The sequence below is a fragment of the Salvelinus fontinalis genome, chromosome 28 (assembly GCF_029448725.1).
Source record: "Salvelinus fontinalis isolate EN_2023a chromosome 28, ASM2944872v1, whole genome shotgun sequence".
Classification (NCBI taxonomy): Eukaryota; Metazoa; Chordata; class Actinopteri; order Salmoniformes; family Salmonidae; genus Salvelinus; species Salvelinus fontinalis.
Window position 1 is genome coordinate 31,249,261 of NC_074692.1, and position 25,510 is coordinate 31,274,770.

The window sequence follows — 25,510 nt, forward strand, 5'->3', positions numbered from 1 at the left end:
TATTGTCCCCAGCAAAAGGTGCACCTGTGTAATGATCATGCTGTTTAATCAGATTATTGAAATGCCACACCTGTCAGGTGGATGGATTATCTTGGGAACGAGAAATACTCACTATCAGGGCTGTAAGAGTGTGCACAACATTTTTGAGAAAAAAGGTTTTTGTGCGTATAGAACATTTCTGGGATCTTTTATTTCCTCTCTTGAAACATGGGACCAACACTTTACATGTTGCATTTATATGTTTGTTCTGTATACATAGAGCCCTTTTTCATGTAACTCAGTCAAGCAGTAAAATCTGATAAGAAAAATAAAACAGGTAAAACTACACTTTATGGAACAGTGCGGACTGTGAAGACACACAGGCACACAGGCAGCATTCGCAAATAAACACTAACACACGCACTCTTTACAAAAATATATTTTAATATTGTTATTTTGCTGTGTTATTGATTTTGTATTTTGTAGATATATCATGGTAGAGTAGTGTGTACTAACGTGTTGTGTTATGTTTTGTTTTATTGTATGTAATTGTGATTGGACCCCAGGAAGATTAGCTGCTGCCTTGGCAAGAGCTATTGAGGATCCGTAATAAATACAAAATAGTATTTAGGTATTTGATGTTTATTAATTTGTATTAGATGAAGGGTTGTAACTTTTACCCTGTTATGATGCCTGTTATCCACTTTACTGTCATTAGAACATTGTGACAGAATACTATTTGGGACCTCCCCCAGAAACACTGTAATTTGATGCCAAGCTATCACTAGATCAGGCCCTGTTGGTAAAAAAAATCTCAATTAAAAACTACAGTTCTGACATTCCTCGAGACCCCTCCATCGAAAAGACGGAGTGTGTTTTCTTCCAGGAAAGCTGCTTCAAGAAATGCCGTTCCTTGTGAAAAACCACAAACTCCACCTTGGTTGGGCGCAAACGCACAAGAGGGCTGGCTTTCTGAAATGCTCCCCTGAAGTTTGAGACGCACACACGAGGGTTGTCGACTTGGGTGGTCGCTCTACTTTAGTGAGCTGTTGCTAAGCAGCTAATAATAGTCGTGTTTGCTGAGTAATTTTTGCCCTTCTGGAACCAATCAGATGCGAGAAAATCCGTCCATCTGACAGCCCTAAAGGCGGGATTTCGATTATTTTCGCTTTTACCCCTCCTCCTCTGTTTCCAAATGGAGAGAGGTCTTTTTTCTCCTCTGTTGAATCTCAGAGTTCGCGGTGTTGTGCGGCCCAAGGGAAGACCACATAGAAGACACAGAATGCTACGACCATCGAACGTTCCAAGCCGCCGTTTTGTAGATGGGGATGGCTTTTTCCACTTTGCCGTTTAAGATAAATACATTTTTTGAAGAGAAACGCTGAATGTGCAAAGCGGTGGAGACCTCTGGATCACGAAATGTTGGGATGGAAGGCGCAGACTTTGACTCGCCGTCTCCAACAGCAGTATGAAGTACTTTACGGGTGTGAGATCACCGAGAGTGAAACTGTGTTGCCTTGGGACATTACCACACGCTTTAGGGGAAATATTATAACGTGGAAAAGCAGAACCAGCGCGAAGTCTCCGCAACATGGCCTCGGCTGTTAATGCCTCATCTGAGCAGGAAAACGGGGACCCCGATCGGCCGAGGATAACGCGGAGGAACAGGGGGAACTATCGCTCAACAGCGCCTGATTTGGAGTATTTGCAGCGGCTAAGTTACTGCGATGCAGCTTTCGCCTTGCAGCAAATATCCGAGGTGCTTATTATTTAACATGTTTGAGTGGAATTAAATGGGCATGGTTCTACTATAATGAAACTGGCCAACATTGTCACGTCGCTAGGTAACGGGATAGAAGACGGGCAGTAGAGAGGGGTTGGGGTGTAGCGCTATGCCGTGTAATCTATGTTGTGATTTGCTATTCAAATATAGTTCACATTTCTCGCGTTTAGACTATTTCTCATCCATGTTTGGAATATAGGCTACACATATTATATAGGCTACATTCGGCTACAATGTTTAAATAACGGTCGCGCAACTAGGCTACACAGTGAGGGCTATTCACTACTTTTGCACAATTCAAATGTACATAACAGTTTAGACCTATGTGTTTTCGCACTGATCGAACACGATTCTAACTGCCCAGACGTCTGCACGATGTTATCTTTACTGGGGAGTCGTTCTCTGTTCTTTTCTCTAATGCAAAAATCCATGTGGTTACCCTCTTCCGTTCACAAATATTGTCATAGCCTAACTCCCTCGGTGATGGCTACTCCACTCCCCAACGCAGATCACACACGCAGCTCTACGGGAATGGAATTGTGTGGTGTGTGATTTTGCGGCAGCGTAAAAACTCACGTGAACCTTTTGGGGGATTAATAGCATCATTCGATACAATGTATTGCAACAAGGCTTGCGCGGTGTTACACTTTGTCACTGACTGACCGCAAGCCATGCTGCGCTTTCCACTCATGCCGGTGTGTGTGTGGTAAAAACAACAAAGTAACAGACTATAGTCCTTTCGTCCAAAACCGGTGCTTACGTTGCTGGCTCGTGAACTATCTATTTCCTTCCTCGACGTAGGAGGTCCAACCACTGCCTTTTTTGGCCAGAATAACAGGCCTAGTCCGATGTTCTTATTCAGAACAGTAAACATTGATGTACCACATTGAACAGACTGCAGGTGAACAGTATAGGTTAGCCTACGTTATTAACATATCCCCACCAGGCCCCAATGAAGTATGGATCTAGAACAACTGGCATGCTAATTGCACTTAGTAATTGCACTTAGCTAATTGCACTTGGTATGCACCATACCAATGTAATAACACATTTAATAACATGTATTTTATTATATGATAACCGTGATGTCCTCTCCACATAACACTACATTCAATTGATCAACAATTATAAATATTTGATGCTCCCAGCACTTGTTTAGGGAATAATATGCGGTATTTCTCTTGTCGCAGGGGAAAGCGACTGGAAGAAAAGCACCGCTGTGGCTGAGAGCGAAGTTTCAGAGACTCTTGTTTAAATTGGGCTGTTACATACAAAAGAACTGTGGAAAGTTTTTGGTTGTGGGCCTATTAGTATTCGGAGCTTTCGCTGTTGGTTTACGGGCAGCTAATCTGGAAACCGACGTGGAGAAACTCTGGGTAGAAGGTAAGAAAATGTTTTATAATTTTGGTCCTTTTTCATGTTGAGTTGTTTGTCTTTCCTGTTGTGAATAAGCTCAAGTCTGGGAAGGATTGGATGGGGTGGAGAGGGATGGGGGGGGGGGTCTTCCAAACAAGTGGAGGTTGTTTATTGTATAGCAGTTTGGCAAGGGGCCAAGTCTAAACTTGAAAATATTTGTATTTCGTGTCATGTTATGGTTTTTGTTGCTTTGGATACGTTGTTGTTGAGTGTAGATGCGCAAAGAAAGTGCACAGATTATTTCAACATTTTTCTTTAAGTTAAAAGGAAAATTGTAATAAAATTCATTCGATGTTTTGGAGAGAGGAAATTTTGTCACAGCCGCCATTTTGTGAGTGTGTGTGTGTGTGTCTGCCTGCCCCCAGCAGTTGAATGTGATCCGCGCACAGCTCGGAGACTGTGTGTGGTCCCGTTTTGGACAGCTCTCAACTTTCCAAGAAAGATTTGTCTCTGGCTGAAAGCGGAGTGCGGACAGAAACGCATGTGTACAAAAGTAGACCATCTGAAACTCAGGGTTATGCTATTCGTTTACGAAATCCGTCATGTAGAATAAGTGTATTTTTGTTTGAAAGGGGACTTTGAGTATGGGTGGTGATTTTGGGGAAAGGGGGAGGGGCAACGTTTTTTTCTTCCTTTGATCTGCATTCCAGTAGTTTAGGACCGTGGTAGCCTATATTTGAGTCATGTATGGGTCATCAATTCACTCACTTTTGAAATGTGAGTAGTTTGAAAGAGATCATAATTTGGATTTATGATTGAAACGTTATTGCCATTAGACCATGGTTGTTTACATAATATATTTCTGGAGTATCTTTAGGCTCAGCCTATGCTCATCAGGCTACTAAAGTGACATGTGAACAATCATCCCAGCAGATATTTTTTTTTACAGATTTCTCCCTCCTATAGGCTGATGCAAGCCAGTGAGTGAGGGTCACTCAAGCTCTCAAAGTTACCCTTTTCTGGTGCCATTCGGACATAAGCTATAGACTAAACCTTAAGTTGTGTGTCAAGACCACTAAGTATATTATAGCCTACTAGATACTGTTATTTTAAATAGTAATACTTTATTACTGTGTAATAATATGCAATATTATTTCAAAGCATGTGGATTCTATCAACAACATATTGTCTAATTAATCCCTTTAATGTAAATGTCCAAATCCCTTTCCTTTGCTAACTAACTATAGTTGACTGTAGGGTTGGGAGGAATCCAGATACCTTCCTTCTCTCATCCCGGGATTTACAGTATTACCGACTTAGTACACAAGGGGGCCGCAAAACAAATCTAAAAAGCCCTTTGGGAATGCTAACAAAATGTGCACAAGTAACAGCGAATTTCTGTGGAGGCCGCTAGCTAAATATGCTAAAGATCATAAACGAACATAAACAAATCGCAAAGACAGGCAATCCAGCTCATAAAGTTATACAGTACCAGTCAATAGCTTGGACATACCCACTCATTCAAGGGTTTTTACCTTTATTTTGACCATTTTCTACATTGTAGAATAATGGTAAAGACATCAAAACTATGAAATAACACATATGGAATCATGTTGTAACCAATAAAGTGTTAAACATATCAAAATCTATTTTCTATTTGAGATTCTTCAAAGTAGCAATCCTTTGCCTTGATGACAGCTTTGCACACTCATGGTGTTCTCTCAACCAGCTTCATGAGGTAGTCACCTGGAATGCATTTGAATTAAAGGGTGTGTCTTGTTAAAAGTTAATATGTGGAATTTCTTTCATTCTTAATGCGTTTGAGCCAATCAGTTGTGTTGTGACAAGGTAGGGGTGGCATACAAACGACCACATTATGGCAAGAAAAGTTCAAATAAGCAAAGATAATCATTACTTTAATACATGAAGGTCAGTCAATAAGTGCAATTTAAAGAACTTTGAAAGTTTCTTCAAGTGCAGTCGCAAAAACCATCAAGCGCTATGATGAAACTGGCTCTCATGAGGAAAGGAAGACCCAGAGTTACCTCTGCTGCAGAGGATAAGTTCATTACAGTTACCAGCCTCAGAAATTGCAGCCCATATAAATGCTTCACAGAGTTCAAGTAACAGACACATCTCAACATCAACTGTTCAGAGGATACTGCGTGAATCAGGCCTCCATGGTCGAATTGCTGAAAGAAACCACTACTAAAGGACACTATGTTTCTTGGGCCAAGAAACACAAGCAATAGACATTAGATCAGTGGAAATCTGTCCTTTGGTCTGATGAGTCCAAATTTGAGATTTTTGGTTCCAACCGCCATGTCTTTGTGAGACGCATAGTGTGTGAACGGATGATCTCCGCATGTGGTTCCCACCGTGAAGCATGGAGGAGGAGGTGTGATGGTGTGGGGGTGCTTTGCTGTTGACAATGTTGGTTATTTAGAATTCAAGGTACACTTAACCAGCATGGCTACCACAGCACTCTGCAGTGATACGCCATCCCATCTGGTTTGCGCTTAGTGGGACTATGATTTCTTTTTCAGCAGGACAATGACCCAACACACCTCCAGGCTGTGTAAGGGCTATTTGACCAAGAAGGAGAGTGATGGAGTGCTGCATCAGATGACCTGGCCTACACAATCACCCGACCTCAACCCAGTTGAGATGGTTTGGGATGTGTTGGACCGCAGATTGAAGGAACAGCAGCCAACAAGTGCTCAGCATATGTGGGAACTCCTTCAAGACTGTTGGAAAAGCATTCCAGGTGAAGCTGGTTGAGAGAATGCCAAGAGTGCAAAGCTGTCATCAAGGCAAAGGTTGGCTACTTTGAAGAAACTCAAATATAAAATATATTTTGATTTTGTTTATCACTTTTTTGTTACTACATGATTGTGTTATTTCATAGTTTTCATGTCTTCACTGTTATTCAATGTAGACAATAGTCAAAATAAAGAAAAACCCTTGAATGAATAATTGTGTCCAAACTTTTGACTGGTACTGTATATCTTTTGAAAATCTTCAAATAAATTGTTTCAATGGTATTGACGGTATTGAAAAACCATCCTGTGGCTATTTCCAAATACCCTGGTACATGGTATATATGGTGTACAGCCCAAGCCTAGTTTACTGTGAACTTAGCTGATTTAGTTACAGTAAGGGAGTGTTAATAAAGCACAGCTACATAAAGTGGTTTCTTCTTTCCTGGACCTATCCTAGTGTTGCACAGCTCCATGGTTCTTCACACACACAAGCCTGTCAGCTGAGTCTTGCTGGCAGATGGTCAACAACACATCTACACGTCCACTACAGCACAGGCTTTTCAACCGTTTCTATTTCCCTACATTCATTCTGTTATTGTTTTGTTGTGTCAAGGTGTTAGAACTCAGGGTCATCTACTATAATTAGTTTAGCCAAGTTTATTGTGATGGCTGAGGTTTGCATGTGCACACACACTAGTGCATGAGAACACACACACACACACACACACGCGCACACACACACACACACACACACACACACACACACACACACACACACACACACACACACACACACACACACACACACACACACACACACACACACACACACACACACACACACACACACACACACACACACACACACACACACACACCTTTCCCAGGTCAGGGACTGAGGGTTTCCAGATGCTAGTTGGGAGATACTGTATGTGTTTGTTTAGATTAGACTGCACAGCTGAGGGATAGATTAGTACTGCCTGGACAGTGGCGGGCTGCTCTAGGCTCTGCTCAGCACAGGGGGAACTGTTGCCCAACGTCAACATGAAGAGAGGAGAAGAGGAAGGGAGGAAATGGTATGAGAGGAGAAGAGCAGAGGAGGAGACAGGAGAGGAGAAGAGATGGAAAGAGAAAGGAAGGTATGAGAAGAGGGGAGGAGGAGAGAGGGCGTCTGTTTATGTTTCATTTGGACCTGTTCCTCTTCATGCGACCTCTCCATGACCCCTCCTGGGAGCTCTGGCCATTAGGATATACACACACCATAGCATATCTCTCATTGGAATTGAGTGGAGTTGCATGGGTGATCTCATGCTGTATTTCATCACCTGCTATGTTTATGGTTCATCCTGCTAGGTCAGTAGTTTAGTACTGCAGCTCTTCTTATTCAAAGAGAATCACATTCATCATCCTTGGTTAGGGTTTACTTTCTTCACAAAATAGTTTCCCCAGTATCCATAAACACTTAGACTATACCCTCACTTAGACACAGGCAGTTGTGTTTCAGTCATATTGAGGGATGGACAGTTGAATCAAAAAGTTAAACATAGAAATAGAATGATGTGGAGATGTCATCCAACAGGCATAAGCAACACACATATTTGGTGCTCTTTTTTCCCTATTTGGTGCACTTTGTGGCAAACAGGTTGACCTCTTGACTTGGCAGAAAATGCATAGATAAATGTGTTTATGGATCAAATTAATATTGAGGGAGCTGACCTTATACGTAATAGAGGTAATTCAAGCTGTGTTTACATTGATGAGACCAGGGACATGAAGTGACCTGCCTGAATAGGAAGTTGTAGTGTTGTGATGTGTTCTCTTTTTCTCTACTCCTCTTCTTCCAATATGGCTGCCAGAATACTTTTATCTCACTGCCATTCAGAAGGATCAGCAGCGTTTTAATATCACCAAACCCATAGTGATTTTCTTAGTCTGATATGACAAATTTCCCTCTAGCAGAGATGTGTCTGAGTAGAAAAGAAATTGAAGAAAACACCCTGGCCTCTCCTCATGGTATGAAAGTGGAGCCGCCCTGGCCATTCTGGATTAACACAAACACAGGACAAATTGTTAAGAAAATACCAGCACCGGCTAAGTCTAATTAAAACAGTATGGTGTAAACATGGGTCTTCCTGTAGGGTGCCCCTGACTAGCTCTCTCTGAGAAGAGAAGAGAGGAAAGGGCTGGGGTATATGGAGCTAGGCTTTGACAGTGGAAGAGGAATTGGGCTAAAGCTATAGGAGCTATGGTATGGACCTGGGGGGTAGGGACAGGAGAAAGGCTATGGTTAGGGGCAATGTAGTGTCAACATTGGCCTTCTTGTAAAGCGGCCCCTCCCTTGATGGAGCTGCGTTCTGAGAATGGGTGGAGTTTAGGGGAGAGGTTGGGGCTATGGTTAGGGGCTGTGGTGTAGGGTGAGGGCTCTTTTTTTAGGTTGAATTGGGAAAGGAATTGTGTGTTGGGTCTGGGGCTGAGGACGTTGGTGTGTTATGGGACTGGAACTGGGGATAGGGCTGTACCCAGAGTTTAGACGGATGGAGTTAGTGCTGCAACTAGACCTACACTCTTAGATAAAAGGGTTCCAAAAGGGTTCTTCAACTGTCCCCATAGGATTACTCTTTTAGGTTCCAGGTTGGGGAACATCCTGCGCGCATGCCATGACTATTTCTATGGGCGCAAGCACTGTTGACACAAACTGTTCACACCCCTCTTGTTGGCGGAGAGAATTTAGCAGGTTTAACATTTATTTCCTGCAATTTTACACATTTTGTCATGGGGTGCAAAGAAAATGTTGCAGTTTTAAACCTAGTTTTCTTGCAAATCTATACATTTTGTCATGTCTAATGTGTATTCGTGTGATATTTGAGTTACAAAAAAAGGCCAACAATATATATATGGGCTAAAAAAACTAATTAAAAAAAAGTTTGCTGAAATAGGCTCTGCTCTCTAAGGTATGCAATGACAAACATGACTGTAACGTCTCCCTCCAACTCACACTCTCAAACACATAGATGCTCTGAACGCAGCTCACTCTCCAGATCCCAATCACCTGAATTCTGATCACCTGTTCACACACCTGTATGTCATTATCACACACTATTTAGTTCAGTTCATTGCACCCCATCATTGTGAGGTATTGTTTGTTTTTGTCCACATTCTAGTCGGAGCGCTGGTTATTTCCATATTAGGCCTCCCGTGTATTGTAGTTTTTGGCCATCCTCACTAACAATGCCTTTTTGCCTATTCCCTGCTTGTACGTTTGCCTATCAGATTTCCTGTCATCAACCTCTTGTCTGAGCTCCCGGACTACGTTATTAGCCTTTTCCCTGCCTGTACTGTTACCTTTTTGGAGTCCCTGTGTATGACCTTCTGCCTGTCCCTGGACCCATCTACATTTACATTTACATTTAAGTCATTTAGCAGACGCTCTTATCCAGAGTGACTTACAAATTGGTGCATTCACCTTATGACATCTACCTGCCTCCTTCTGTGGTCCTTTACTAATAAACACCTGCTGTGCCCTGCACTTGAAACCAGCACACTGTCTCCCATCGTATTCATTACAATGACAAGAGGAACTGATGATGCACTACCCAATTTCTAAATTGCATCTTGTGCATTCTACTATTACAACTTCCAAGAATAAGTTTAAAGCCAAACTGAGTTCCTTAAAATATATTTATATATACACTACCTTTCAAAAGTTTGGAGTCACTTAGAAATGTCCTTGTTTTTGAAAGAAAAACACATTTTATGTCCATTAAAATAACATAAAAGTGATCAGAAATACCGTGTCGACATTGTTAATGTTGTAAATGACTATTGTAGCTGGAAACGGCTGATTTTGAATGGAATATCTACATAGGCGTACAGAGGCCCATTATCAGCAACCATCACTCTTGTGCTCGAATGACACATTGTGCTAGCTAATCGAAGTTTATCATTTTAAAAAGCAAGTTGATCATTAGAAAACCATTTTGTAATTATGTTAGCACAGCTGAAAACTGTTGTCCTGATTAAAGAAGCAATAAAACTGGCCTTTAGAGTATCTGGAGCATCAGCATTTGTGGATTCGATTACAGGCACAAAATGGCCATAAACAAAGAACTTTCTTCTGAAACTCATCAGTCTATTCTTGTTCTAAAAAATGAAGGCTATTCCATGTGAGAAATTGCCAAGAAACTGAAGATCTCATATAACGCTGTGTACTACTCCCTTCACAGGACAGTGCTAACCAGAATAGAAAGAGGAGTGGGAGGCCCTGTTGCACAACAGAGCACTCAGTTTTTCACAATCCCTGACATTTAATCCTAATCAAAATCCCTGTCTTCGGGCAGTTATGATCACCACTTTATTTTAAGAATGTGAAATGTCAGAATAAAAGCAGAGAGAATGATTTATTTCAGCTTTTATTTCTTTCATCAAATTCCCAGGGGTCTAAAGTTTACATAGTCTCAATTAAGATTTGGTAGCATTGCCTTTAAATTGTTTAACTTGGGTCAAACGTTTCGGTTAGCCTTCCACAAGCTTCCCACAATAAGTTGGGTGAATTTTGGCCCATTCCTCCTGACAGAGCTGGTGTAACTGAGTCAGGTTTGTATGCCTCCTTGCTCGCACACACTTTTTCAGTTCTGCCCACAAATTGTCTATAGGATTGAGGTCAGGGCTTTGTGATGGCCACTCCAATACCTTGACTTTGTTGTCCTTAAGCCATTTTGCCCGAACTTTGGAAGTATGTTTGGGGTCATTGTCCATTTGGAAGACCCATTGTGACCAAGCTTTAACTTCCTGACTAATGTCTTGAGTTGTTGCTTCAATATATCCACATACTTTTCCTACCTCATGATGCCATGTATTTTGTGAAGCGCACCAGTCCCTCCTGCAACAAAGCACCCCCACAACATGATGCTGCCACCCACGTGCCTCACGGTTGGGATGGTGTTCTTCGGCTTGCAAGCCTCCTCCTTTTTCCTCCAAACATAACGATGGTCATTATGGCCAGTTCTTTTTTGTTTCATCAGACCAGAATACATTTCTCCAAAAGGTACGATCTTTCTCCCCATGTGCAGTAGCAAACCGTAGTCTTTCTTTTTTATGGCGGTTTTGGAGCAGTGGCTTCTTTCTTGCCCAGCGGCCTTTCAGGTTATGTCGATATAGGACTCGTTTTACTGTGGAAATAGATAGTTTTGTACCGGTTTCCTCCCGTATCTTCACAAGGTCCTTTGCTGTTGTTCTGGGATTTATTAGCACTTTTCGCACCAAAGTGCGTTCAACTCTAGGAGACAGAACGCGTCTCCTTTCTGAGTGGTATGACGGCTGCGTGGTCCCATGGTGTTTGTACTTGGGTACTATTGTTTGTACAGATGAACGTCGTACCTTCAGGCATTTGGAAATTGCTCCTAAGGATGAACCAGATTTGTGGAGGTCTACAATTTATTTTCTGAGGTCTTGGCGGGTTTCTTTTGATCAAGCAAAGAGGTACTGAGTTTGTATGTAGGCCTTGAAATACATCCACAGCTCCAATTGACTCAAATTATGTCTATTAGCCTATCAGAATCTTCTAAAGCCATATCATCATTTTCTGGAATTTTCCAAGCTGTTTAAAGGCACAGTCAACTTAGATTATGTAAACTTCTGACTCACTGGAATTGTGATATAGTGAAATAATCTGTAAATAATTGTTGGAAAATTACTTGTCATGCACAAAGTAGATGTCCTAACTGACTTGCCAAAACTATAGTTTGTTAACAAGAAATTTGTGGAGTGGTTGAAAAACGAGTTTTAATGACTCCAACCTAAGTGTATGTGAACTTCGACTTCAACTGTATAAAGACACACACACTAACAATATTATAAACTCAACATGTAAATTGTTGGTCCCCTGTTTCATGAGCTGAAATAGAAAATCCCAGACATTTTACATCCAACAAAAAGCTTTTTTCTCTCAAATGTTGTGCACAAATTTGCTTACATCCCTGTTAGTGAGCATTTCTCATTTGCCAAGATAATCCATCCACCTGACAGGTGTGACATATCAAGAAGCTGATTAAACAGCATGATCATGGAGAGAGAGATAGAGTCTCTGCTGAGAGTTTGAGAATGTAATAGGAGTGTTGTGCATGTCTGTGTGTATTTCTCACTGTGTCCGTGCATGTGTGTGTCTGTGCACGTGTGTGTGTTTTTGTGTGTGTGTCCATACAGTGTATGTGTCTCATTTGACTCCTATCCCTCCAGCAGAGGGCAGTCAGATTTATATTTCTCATCTATCAATGTTTATCAGCATAGTCTCTCTCTCCCATCTATTGCTGAGGAGTCTTATGGATCAGCTTGGCTTTTCACATCAGGTTGTCCTATTTGGTGTGTGTGTGTGTGTGTTCTTTGGAAAAGTTGTCATGCCTTGGCTATGCAGCAACATGACTGGACGTACAGAGAAATGTTTGCGTGCAGTTGCTCTTATGACGACTAATTTGTCAACAAATAATGTCATGTAGACAAGCAGTGGTGTTTCCTCTCATAGGAATTGTGCTGCAGTTCAGTTGGTTAGCTTGTTGTTGTGCTGATGGTTTAGGCAGGGTACTGTAATGCTGGGTTACTATCAAATCAAATCACATTTTATTTGTCACATACGCCGAATACAACAGGTGTAGTAGACCTTACCGTGAAAGAAAATAAGAATTAAGAAAATGTTTACTAAATCAACTAAAGTAAAAATAGAATAACACAATACACGACACAATAACAATAACAAGGCTTTATTCAGGGGGTACCGGTACTGAGTCATGTGCGAGAGTACAGATTATTTGAGGTAATTGTGGTAATATGTACGTGTAGGTAGGGGTAAAGTGACTGGAAACGGCCTTGTCAAACTTTCATGTGGACGGGAGGAGGAGGGAGAGAGAGAGGAGAGAGAGAATAGAGGAGGAGGGAGAGAGAGAGAGAGAAAGAGGGAATAGGAGGAGGTTGAGAGAGTGAAGAGGGAGAAGAGAGGAGGAGGGAGATAGAGAGGAGGGGGAAGAGGGAGAAGATAGAAAAAGGGAAATAGAAAGAGAAGAGAGACTCATGGCTTCTTCTCACAGGATTGTGTTGATAGTGTTCCCGATTGAATAATCCTCCTTTTGATGTATATATACACACACACACACACACACACACACACACACACACACACACACACACACACACACACACACACACACACACACACACACACACACACACACACACACACACACACACACACACACACACACACACACACACACAGTCACCTCTGTTTTGCTTCTGAGTGAATTAGGAGCTAGTTGAATGGGACTGGCATGGCAGGCTATTTCTGTTAACCTCTCTGCTATCCTCTTCCTCTCCTACTCTCAAAAACGTATCCCGCTCACTCCCGCCGCTCTCATTTTGCAGACACAAGCAATCAAACATGCACAAATGCGGGCACAAACACACATGATTGTAGCCTAATTGCACGCGCGCACAGACACACACACACACACACACATGTTATGATCTTCTATCCGCGTGGGGAACTAAAACTTATTTCCACTCAAAATCTTATTTCCCCTAACCCCTAACCCTAACCCTAAACCTAACCCTTAACACTAACCTTGACCCGTATCCCAAACCATGAACCTAACTCATTACCCTAACAATTTATCCTAATTCTAAGCCTAACCTTAAATCTAACCCCTAACATGCTGACCACACTGCTCGCATTATGTGCACGAGCGTTGCAAAATAAATGTACACATACATGTTATTCAATCATTGCATCCAAACTGCTCGCGCGCGTCAATGAGCGTCTGCGTAGCCAGGCGCTAAAATGAAATAGAATAAAATAAAATAGAACTAAAATAGAGGCGCTGCAAGTCTCGCCTCTCCCATCTCCTCATTGGTTTTTAGGAGCATATATCCACGATTTAAAAATGAACTGAGGTCCACACTCCAGTCCAGTTGGTGGTGGTAATGCACCTTGAAGTTTTTTGCCAACCGCCATATAAAGTCCAAAGAAGAAGCCTGAAGAGAGATTACTAGAAACTAACTCGGTTTACCCTTTTATCTGTGGATTAATTCTCGGAGTAGAGGACCTTGTGCATTTCAGGTAAAATAACATCCCAATGTTTATACCCCACGACAAATAAGCTAGCAACAGCAAGCTAGCTAGCTAAATTGGCATGAATATTTAATGCTTTCGACCTGTCCCCAAATGAATATAGTTGGTTCAGAGTTAGTTTTGGTATTTCAACCTGCGTGTCCTGATTGCGTCTAGTGTGTATGGACAAAATCAACATGCGCACGCAGATGCGCGTGCCCAGTCTAGTTAGTATATACACTTAAAATAGGGATGTGGGAAATGTCCCTAAGAGGGCCAATGTTCCTTGTTTTACTGTCCTTGTGGGGACTTTCGGGGATTTTAGGTCCACACAGGGATAGAAAAAACAAACCCCCCACACACACATACACATTTAAATGTGGGCTCCATTTTCTTTGTGTTTATCAGTTGACTCCAAACATGATTAAGCCGTCAGTAGAATAACATTCCAGCATGTTGTGTTAAACTTGACTAGTTTATGAAATGTGCAGATGAGCTGGAGAAGGACTTGTCTGAGTTAGTGTGCACTGAGGTTTGGCTCTGTTGTTAAAAGTTTTTAAAAGTAAATATTTTAAAATTATGTTTAATCCCAATGCTTTATATGGTGAAATAAAGGTTAAATACACAATAAACTTTAGTGTGTGTGTGCGTGTGTGTGTGCCGTAGGAATGGATGCTCTCCCATTCACAAACAACCTCCTGAGATGCCTCCAAGCGCTTTGTTTACATTCTGCATTCTTGCAGAGGCTCTTATTCAAAAACCAGAGCCCTGCGAATGGCCGACCACAAAACTCCCCTTCCCTGCCTCTCTCAATTCAATTCAAGGGGCTTTATTGGCATGGGAAACATATGTTAACATTGCCAAAGTAATTGAAGTAGATAATATACAAAAGTGAAATAAACATAAAAAATGAACAGTAAACTTTACACTCAAAGAAGTTCCAAAATAATAAAAACATTACAAATGTCATATTATTATGTAGTATATATGCAGTGTTGTAGCGATGTGCAAATGGTTAAAGTACAAAAGGGAAAATAAATAAACATAAATATGGGTTGTATTTACAATGGTGGTTTTTCTTCACTGGTTGACCTTTTGCTTGTGGCAACAGGTCACAAATCTTGCTGCTGTGAGGGCACACTGTGTTATTTCACCCAGTAGATATGGGAGTTTATCAAAATCGGGTTTGTTTTCAAATTCTTTGTGGATCTGTGTAATCTGAGGGAAATATGTGTCTCTAATATGGTCATACATTTGGCAGGAGGTTAGGAGGTGCAGCTCAGATTCCACCTCGTTTTGTGGGAAGTGTTCTCTTGAGAGCCAGGTCTTCTTACGGTGGCCTTTCTCAATAGCAAGGCTATGCTCATTGAGTCTGTACATAGTCAAAGCTAACCTTAAGTTTGGGTCAGTCACAGTGGTCGGGTATTCTGTTTTTTTGTTAATTCTTTCCATTGTGTCAAGTTATCTTTTTGTTTTCTCATGATTTGGTTGGTTCTAATTGTGTTGCTGTCGTGTCCCTCTCTCTCTCTCTTTTAGCTCCACCTCTTTTCCTCCTGGCTGAAAAGGCCTCTTTACTCTAACCCCTCCCCCTCTCCCCCTCTCCTTCCCCAGAATGCCAGATGTATTGCAGAGTGAGGCACAGCAATGTAAACACACAGCCCTGCCATGACAGTCAGGGTGGTCCACCCTCCCTCCTCCTCTTTCCTCTCTTTCCCCTCCTTCCCAGTGCTGGTGGACAGAGGGACTGGGAGTACGAGGAACAGCAGAGAGAGAGAGACTATTAAAGAATACCAGAACCCACTGTGTTCTCCAATTACATTGAATGAACTACATGACAAAATACAAACCCTCCAACCCAAAAAGGCCTGTGGTGTTGATGGTATCCTCAATGAAATGATAAATGATACAGGCAACACATTCCAATTGGCTATACTTAAACTCTTTAACATCATCCTTAGCTCTGGCATCTTCCCCAATATTTGGAACCAAGGACTGATCACTTCAATCCACAAAGTCGAGACAAATTTGACTCCAAAAACTGCCGTTGGATATGCGTCAACAGCAACCATGGGAAAATCCTCTGCATTATCATTAACAGCAGACTCGTACATTTCCTCAGTAAAAACAATGTACTGAGCAAATGTCAAATTGTCTTTTTACCATATTACCGTACAACAGACCACGTATTCACCTTGCACACCCTAATTGACAAACAATCCAAAACAAATGCAAATCCCTCTCATGCTTTGTTGATTTCAAAAAAGGGTTTACTTAATTTGGCATGAGTGTCTTCTATACAAATTGATGGAAAGGGATGTTGATGGGAAAAACATAGAAGGTTATAAAATCCATGTACACAAACAACAAGTGTGTGGTTAAAATTGGCAAAAAACACACACATTCCTTACACAGGACCGTGGGGTGAGACAAGGATGCAGCTTAAGCCCCACTCTCTTCAACATATATTTAAACGAATTGGTGAGGGCACTAGAGCAGTCTGCAGCACCCGGCCTCACCCTACTAAAGTCTGAAGTAAAATGTCTACTGTTTGCTGATTATCTGGTGCTTCTGCCACCAACCAAGGAGGGCCTACAGCAGCACCTAGATCTTCTGCACAGATTCTGTCAGACCTGGGCTCTGACAGTCAATCTCAGGAGGACAAAAATAAAGGCGTTCCGAAAAAGGTCCAGTCGCCAGGACCAGAAATACAAATTCCATCTGGACACCGTTGCCTTAGAGCAGGTATTCCCAAAACTAGGGTACGGGTACGTGCAATGCTGTCTGGGGTACGCCAATTAAAAATGTGATTCACATTAAAAAAATTAAAATATATATTTTTTAAATATATAATTTCTTCACATTTTCAAACATTTTCAAACATATTTTCCAACGGGGCTAAACATTTGGCTGATGTTTTTTCTCGCCTGAATGATCTGATTCTGGGATTACAGGGACTTTCCGCAACTATTTTCAATGTGCGGGACAAAATTTATTAAGAAGTTGGAGCTCTTCTCTGTCTGCATTAACAAAGACAACACACAGGTCTTTCTCTTTGTCACTTCCTACGAGCCGGGTTGTGACAAAAACTCACACTCATTCTTATGTTTAATAAATGTATCGTGTAGTGTGTGTGTGTGTGTGGCAGGCAGGCTTACAATGATGGCAAGAAAACAACATTTGAGAGTGGTCTGACCCTGGTGCTAGAGGGGGTTTGCAGCTGGAGGTTGAATGTTTGAAGGAGTACCGGACTATAAAAAGTTTGGAAACCACTGCCCTAGAGCAAACAAAAAATAATACATACCCCGGCCTAAACATCAGCACCACAGGTAACTTCCACAAAGCTGTGAAAGAGCTGAGAAACAAGGCAAGAAGGGCCTCCTATGCCATCAAAAGGAACCGAAAATTCGACATACCAAATAGGATCTGAATAAAAATATTTGAATCAGTTATAGAACCCATTGCTCTTTATGGTTGTGAGGTCTGGGGTCCGCTCACCAACCAAGAATTCACAAAATGGGACAAACACCAAATTGAGACTGCATGCAGATTTCTGGAAAAATATAATCTCAGTGTACAACGTAAAACACCAAATAATGCTTGCAGAACAGAATTAGGCCGATATCCCCTAATTATCCAAATCCAGAAAAGAGACGTAAATTCTACGTGATTCCCGAATTTTCCATAACAAAGCTGTCACCCACAGAGAGATTAACCTGGAGAAGAGTCCCCTAAGCAAGTTGGTGCTGGGGCTCTGTTCACAAACACAAACAGACCCCACAGAGCCCCAGGACAGGCAGACTACCTGACCACTGTGACTGACCCAAAATTAAGAAAATCTTTGAATATGTACAGACTCAGTGAGCATAGCCTTGCTATTGAGAAAGGCCACCGTATGCAGATCTGGCTCTCAAGAGAAAACAGGCGATGGGCACACTGCCCGCAAAATGAGGTGGAAACTGAGCTGCACTTCCTAATCTCCTGCCAAATGTATGACCATATTAGAGACACATATTTCCCTCAGATTACACAGACCCACAAATAATTTGAAAACACCTAATTTTGATAAACTCCCAGATCTACTGGCTGAAATACCACAGTGTGCCATCACAGCAGCAAGATTTATGACCTGTTGCCACAAGCAAAGGGCAACCAGTGAAGAACAAACACCATTGTAAATACAACCCATATTTATGTTTATATATTTTCCCTTTTGTACTTGAACTATTTGCACATAATATGACATTTGCAATGTCTTTATTCTTTTGGAACTTCTGTGAGTTCAATGTTTACTGTTAATTTGTTTTATTGTTTATTGTTTATTTCACCTGTGACCTAGGGGGGCAGTGACCTGCTGTAACTTTTTCGACTACCATCTCATATTCTACCCTAGCCTAGCCTACCCTCTCCTATCCTACCCTATCCTACTCTCTCCTAATCTACCCTAGCCTAAACTCTCCTATCCTACCATATCCTACACTCTCCTAATCTATCCTAGCCTAAACTCTCCTATCCTACCCTATCCTACACTCTCCTAATCTACCCTAGCCTAAACTCTCCTATCCTACCCTATCCTACACTCTCCTAATCTACCCTAGCCTAAACTCTCCTATCCTACCCTATCCTACACTCTCCTAATCTACCCTAGCCTAAACTCTCCTATCCTACCCTATCCTACTCTCTCCTAATCTACCCTAGTCTACTCTCTTCTATCCTACCCTATCCTACACTCTCCTAATCTACCCTAGCCTAAACTCTCCTATCCTACCCTATCCTACTCTCTCCTAATCTACCCTAGTCTACTCTCTTCTATCCTACCCTATCCTACCCTCTCCTACTCTACCCTATCCTACCCTCTGCTACTCTATCCTATCCTACCCTATCCTACCCTCTCCTACTCTCTCCTGTTCTATCCTCCACTCTCCCACCCTTTCTCACTCTACCCTCCCCTACCCTACCCTCTCCTACCCTATCCTACCCTCCCTTACCCTCTCCTACCCTCCCATCTCCCACCCTATCCTACCTTGCCCTCCCTACCCAACGCTGCCCTACTCTCTCCTACCCTTCGCAACCCTCCGCTGGCCTGGCCACACTACTGTACTGTGGCGTCCGCTGGAATGTGGGATTGTGGGATACCTAGAATCAGGAGGCCATTTTACCTAGGTTGAAAATATAAAGGCTACGACAGCCTAGTACTTTAACGCGGAAGCGTTTGAAAATTAACAAATTAATGGGACCAGCAATATTGCTGGATTCTACAGGATTACCATTGAAAACGTGACCAGCGGTTTTTCCCAATTTTCAGATTACAACCTCTCACTTTCAGTTATTTGAAAATGAAATCATCTCCAAAATATCTCTATTTTTAAAACAAGCCATAGAATGTTGATTGCAATTTCAGTTTAGTCCACCAGAAAAGACAGAACAAATAATACAACAAATATAATAGTTCAACTCAAAAATACTTAAAAAATAAATAAAATAAAAAGTATAATCTCTGTAAATTATATCGTAAATAGGATTGCTGGAGTTATGGCATACATGCAGCTAACAAAAATATATGGGAATGTCTGCTCTTCTCAAAATTACAACCAACTAATTGCAACATTACCGCAAAAATGGAAGAAGCAAGTGGAAAGGGGAAAAAGAAAGGGACTTGTCTGTTGGCCCTGCATTAAAGACCAAAATTGGTTAAAGAAAATTGTGATAAATAAAGAAGTATACCAGTTTCATTTAAGGACCAAAAATGGACAACTGTGCCATATATAGTTGGAGTCAGAAGTTTACATACACCTTAGCCAAATACATTTAACTTTTTAGAGATAGGGGGCAGCATTTTCACTTTGGATGAATAGCGTGCCCTCCTACTCTGTCCCAGATGCTAATATATGCATATTATTATTACTATTGGATAGAAAACACTCTGAAGTTTCTAAAACTATTTGAATGATGTCTATGAGTATAACAGAACTCATATGGCAGGCGAAAACCTGAGAAAAATCCAACCAGGAAGTGGGATATCTGAGGTTGGTCGATTTTCAACTCATCGCCTATTGAAATCCCAGTGGGATATGGATCTGTTTGCACTTCCTACGGCTTCCACTAGATGTCAACAGTCTGTAGAACATTGAATGACGCTTCTACTGTGATGTTGAGCTGGATGAGAGCTGTTTGAGTCAGTGGTGTGGCAGAGAGCCAGGTCCTGGTTATGCGCATTCCACATGATATCAACTTGCGTTCCATTACTTCGATAGACACAAAGGAATTCTCCGGTTAGAACGTTATTGAATATTTATGATAACAACATCCTAAAGATTAATTCTATACTTAGTTTGGCAAGTTTATTCAACCTGTAATATAACTTTTAGAAGTTTTCGTCCGACGTTCGTATGGACCTGCACGAGCGTTTGGATATGTGTACTAAACGTACTAACAAAGTAGCTACTTGGACATAAATAATGGACAGTATCGAACAAAACCACAATTTATTGTGGAACTAGGATTCCTGGGAGTGCATTCTGATGAAGATCATCAAAGGTAAGGGAATATTTATAATTTAATTTCGTATTTTTGTTGACTCCAACATGGCGGAGAAATTTTGTTTCTATCTGAGCGCCGTCTCAGATTATTGCATGGTTTGCTTTTTCCGTAATGTTTTTTTGAAATCTGACACAGCGGTTGCATTAAGAACAAGTGTATCTTTAATTATATGTAAAACATGTATCTTTCATCAAAGTTTATGATGAGTATTTATGTTATTTGATGTGGCTCTCTTCAAGTTCTCTGAATATTTTGGAGGCATTTCTGAACATGGCGCCAATGTAAACTGAGAATTTTGGATATAAATATGCACATTATTGAACAAAACATACATGTATTGTGTAACATGATGTCATATGAATGTCATCTGATGAAGATCATCAAAGGTTAGTGATTCATTTTATCTCTATTTCTGCTTTTTGTGACTCCTATCTTTGGCTGGGAAATCGCTGTGTGTTTTTTGGACTTGGCGGTGATCTAACATAATCATATGGTGTGTTTTAGCTGTAAAGCATTTTTGAAATCGGACACAATGGGTAGATTAACTTCTTGCGACTATAGGGGGTGCGGTTTCAAATGAGCATAATTGTCTCTACAGATGAAACGGCTTCCTACTCAATTCTTGATCGTACAATATGCATATTATTGTTATTATTGGATAGAAAACACTATCTAGTTTCTATAGCCGTTTGAATTATGTCTCTGAGTGGAACAGAACTCTTTCTACAGCGAAATCCATGACAGGTTTTGCGAAGGTCTGAGAGCGAAGCTCTGATATCAGTTCAGTTTAAAGGGGTGTGTATATCCTATGGAACGACACGAACTGCACCCGCCTTCCCCTGGATGTCAGTAACCAATGAGAAGTGGAATGGGCTTCCTACGTAGCTCTCAGAGGTTATAAAAGACCAAGGAGTGAGGTACGCCTTCTTTTCGACGTTGAACTTTACGCAGAGAGAGACCTCGGGATGCCATTTTCGAACGCTCAGTAATGAACTTTAGATATATCAGTCTGTAATTTAATTTGATATAGGTGTTAGAAACATCATAACGAAGCTATTTGAAACCGAGTTATATCAGATTATGCGAGTATATTGCTATTTTTCGGAATTTCCTCAGTATTGCGTAATGAGGATTTGGACAGGTTAGCTAATGTTAGCACTTGTTAGCTATAGTTAGCTGCTATATCAGAAGTTGAATGCAACGTTTTACAACCAAGCAACAATTCTTTTGGACAAAAGTACCACTTGGCCAAGATTCCGATGGAAGCTCGTCGAAAAGTAAGAGCTATTTATGATGTTATTCCATTTTTATGTGGAAAAATGTAAACTCAATAACGGTAAATAGTGACGCCGTTATTGCGGCACTAGTCTGTCTGTAACGCACACTGTATGTCTAGTAACGTTAATTTTAAAAATCTAACTTAGCGGTTGCATTAATAACTAATGCATCTTTCATTTCATGGCCAACCTGTATTTTTTTTTGTCAAGTTTATGATTAGTTTTCGATAAAAATAGTTGTATTATCATGATGCTGCCGGGCAGATTGCTTGAGTAGTTGGACAGTATTTCCATTGTGTAAGCACGATTTGTGCCGCTAAATATGCACATTTTCGATCAAACTCTATATGGATTGTGTAATATGATGTTACAGGAGTGTCATTGGAAGAATTCTGAGAAGGTTAGTGAAAAAATGTATATATTTTGGCAATGTTGACGTTATCGCTCTCTTTGGCTAGAATCTATGCTCTGGTAATGTTTGAACATGTGGTATGCTAATATAACGATTTATTGTGTTTTCGCTGTAAGACACTTAGAAAATCTGAAATATTGTCTGTATTCACAGGATCTGTGTCTTTCGATTAGTGTATGCTGTGTATTTTTACGAAATGTTTGATGATTAGTAATTAGGTAATACACGTTGCTCTATTTATTTATTCTAGTCCATTTGTGACGGTGGGTGCAATTGTAAACTATGAAATCTACCTGAAATATGCACATTTTTCTAACAAAACCTATCCTATTCCATAAATATGTTATCAGACTGTCATCTGATGAGTTTTTTTCTTGGTTAGTGGCTATCAATATCTTAGTTTAGCCGAATTGGTGATAGCACCTGATGGAGTAAGAAACTGATGGAGTTAGAAAAGTGGTGTCTTTTGCTAACGTGGTTAGCTAATAGATTTACATATTTTGTCTTCCCTGTAAAACATTTAAAAAATCTGAAATGGTGGCTTTATTCACAGGATCTGTATCTTTCATTAGGTGTCTTGGACTTGTGATTTAATGATATTTAGATGCTACTATTTAATTGTGACGCTATGCTAGCGATGCTAATCAGTGTGGGGGGGGGGTGGGGGGTGCTCCCGGATCCGGGGTAGAGGCTCGTTAGAGGTTAACAAGATGTTTATCTTTCATTGGCTGTATTGGACTTGTTAATGTGTGAAAGTTAAATATTAAAAAAAAATATTTTAGAATTTCCCGCGTTGCCTTTTCAGCGGAATGTTGTCGAGGGGTTCCACTAGCGGAACGTGTGTCCTAGAAAGGGTCAACTCAGTTTTTCACAATTCCTGACATTTAATCCTAGTAAAAATCCCTGTTTCAGGTCAGTTAGGATCACCACTTTATTTTAGGAATGTGAAATGTCAGAATAATAGTTGAGAGAATGATTTATTTCAGCTTTTATTTCTTTCATCACATTCCCAGTGGGTCAGACATTTACATACACTCAATTAGTATTTGGTAGTATTGCCTTTAAATTGTTTAACTTGGGTCAAACGTTTCGGGTAGCCTTCCACAAGCTTCCCACAATAAGTTGGGTGAATTTTGGCCCATTCCTCCTGACAGAGCTGGTGTAACTGAATCAGGTTTGTAGGCCTCCTTGCTCGCACACACTTTTTCAGTTCTGCTCACAAAATTTCTATAGGATTGAGGTCAGGGCTTTCTGATGGTCACTCCAATACCTTGACTTTGTTGTCCTTAAGCCATTTTTCCACAACTTTGGAAGTATGCTTGGGGTCGTTGTCCATTTGGAAGACCCATTTGCGACCAAACTTTAACTTCCTGAGTGATGTCTTGAGTTGTTGCTTCAATATATCCACATCATTTTCCTACCTCATGATGCCATCTATTTTGTGAAGTGCACCAGTCCCTCCTGCAGCAAAGCAGGATTTTAATCCATGACGGCGTAGTGTGTTACTAATGGCTTTCTTTGAGACTGTGGTCCCAGCTCTCTTCAGGTCATTGACCAGGTTCTGCCGTGTAGTTCTGGGCTGATCCCTCACCTTCCTCATGATCATTGATGCCCCACGAGGTGAGATCTTGCATGGAGCCCCAGAGGGTGATTGACCGTCATCTTGAACTTCTTCCATTTTCTAATAATTGCGCCAACAGTTGTTGCCTTCTCACCAAGCTGCTTGCCTATTGTCCTGTAATCCATCCCAGCCTTGTGCGGGTCTACAATTTTATCCCTGATGTCCTTACACAGCTCTCTGGTCTTGGCCATTGTGGAGAGGTTGGAGTCTGTTTGATTGAGTGTGTGGAGAGGTGTCTTTTATACAGGTAACGAGTTCAAACAGGTGCAGTTAATACAGGTAATGAGTGGAGAACAGGCTGGCTTCTTAAAGAAAAACGAACAGGTCTGTGAGAGCCGGAATTCTTACTGGTTGGTAGGTGATCAAATACTTATGTCATGCAATAAAATGTAAATTAATTACTTAAAAATCATACAATGTGATTTTCTAGATTTTTGTCTCTCACAGTTGAAGTGTACCTATGATAAAAATTACAGACCTCTACATGCTTTGTAAGTAGGAAAACCTGCAAAATCGGCAGTGTATCAAATACTTTTTGCTGTTTTTGCTGTTTGTTCTTTGTTATAGGGCCAAAAATATTGGAGAAGCGGTTTACCCATACATCTCCATTTTGATAGATAACTCTTCATGTTGTTGTTTGTTTAGTGTTTTCCCAGAAGTGATTAGAGCATGGATTCTCCAGTTGCATTGAGCTGGTTTCTGACATGCTGTTCTATCTTTTTCTCTAGTGTATTTCTTTATTGTTTTAATGATTCACCGTACTGAAGGCGCTGGCTCAGGTTTTCTGGGTCTCTATGTTTTTGGTTGGATAGGTTTCTCAATTTCTTTCATAGGTTTTTGCATTTTTTTGGGGTGCCATTTAGTTCCATTCAGCAATATGGCGCGCTTCCGGCTTCATGCGCCATCGGTAGTTTTCCAACACAATCTACTGTTTTTAATGTCTATGCTTACTTCAAGCCCAACCAGGTCAAAAGACCTGACCCATATTACCAGTGCAATATTTTTATCTTCCTATAGCTGATCGGCTGGACAATTTCTTATTCATAAACCATGTCGTGGGCCATTCTAAAACTACTTGAGCATCGACGTCCTTAACCATTTGTTTACACTTTGTTCAGTCATGTTACCTCATTGGTTAGCTAGCTAACAACCTGGTAACTTTATATCTAAACATGTAGGGGTACAGAAAGAAAGGAAAGGGATAACTTCTTCAGGAGATCAATGATCATAGCAATGAATGAATGACAAATCTCTTGTTAACTAACTTGACGTTTTTATAGAGACAGTGTACAATTTTCAACATAATGCATCTCAATAGGAAACCTAATATTCCACAAATTACTTTGTAATTTCAATGACAGGTATTGGTATTAGCATTTTAGTTTTTAAAATTAACTAATGTATTTACAGTGCTACATATTCGTTTTTAGGGCACAACATTTTCTTCAATTCTAGCTAGAATTCATGTAGGCCCAATATAGGCTGTGTCTCAATTTAAAGAAAACCCTATCTCTAGTTCGCTTTTTGTTTCTCAAACGAATTCAAATCAAATCAAATTGTATTGGTCAAATACACATATTTGTTATTGCAGGTGTAGCGAAATGCTTGTGTTCCTTGCTCCAATGACATCTTTAGTATTTTGGTTTGAACATTCTGGTGCTCCTAAATTTCATGCATGCACACACACA

At 40.8% G+C, this 25,510-nt stretch overlaps 1 protein-coding gene across 2 annotated transcripts in view; it reads left to right on the forward strand.

Annotated features, from left to right (window-relative positions):
- Positions 1–999: 999 nt before the first annotated feature.
- The window catches only part of LOC129826590 (protein patched homolog 1-like), a 164,034-nt gene continuing 139,523 nt past the window's right edge, over positions 1,000–25,510 (forward strand). For both annotated transcript variants that reach the window (XM_055887495.1, XM_055887496.1), the window contains exons 1-2: positions 1,000–1,738; positions 2,953–3,145. In XM_055887495.1, coding sequence (XP_055743470.1) covers positions 1,571–1,738; positions 2,953–3,145 — 361 coding nt within the window. In that variant the 5' untranslated portion in view covers positions 1,000–1,570. The remainder of the gene's footprint in view (positions 1,739–2,952; positions 3,146–25,510) is intronic.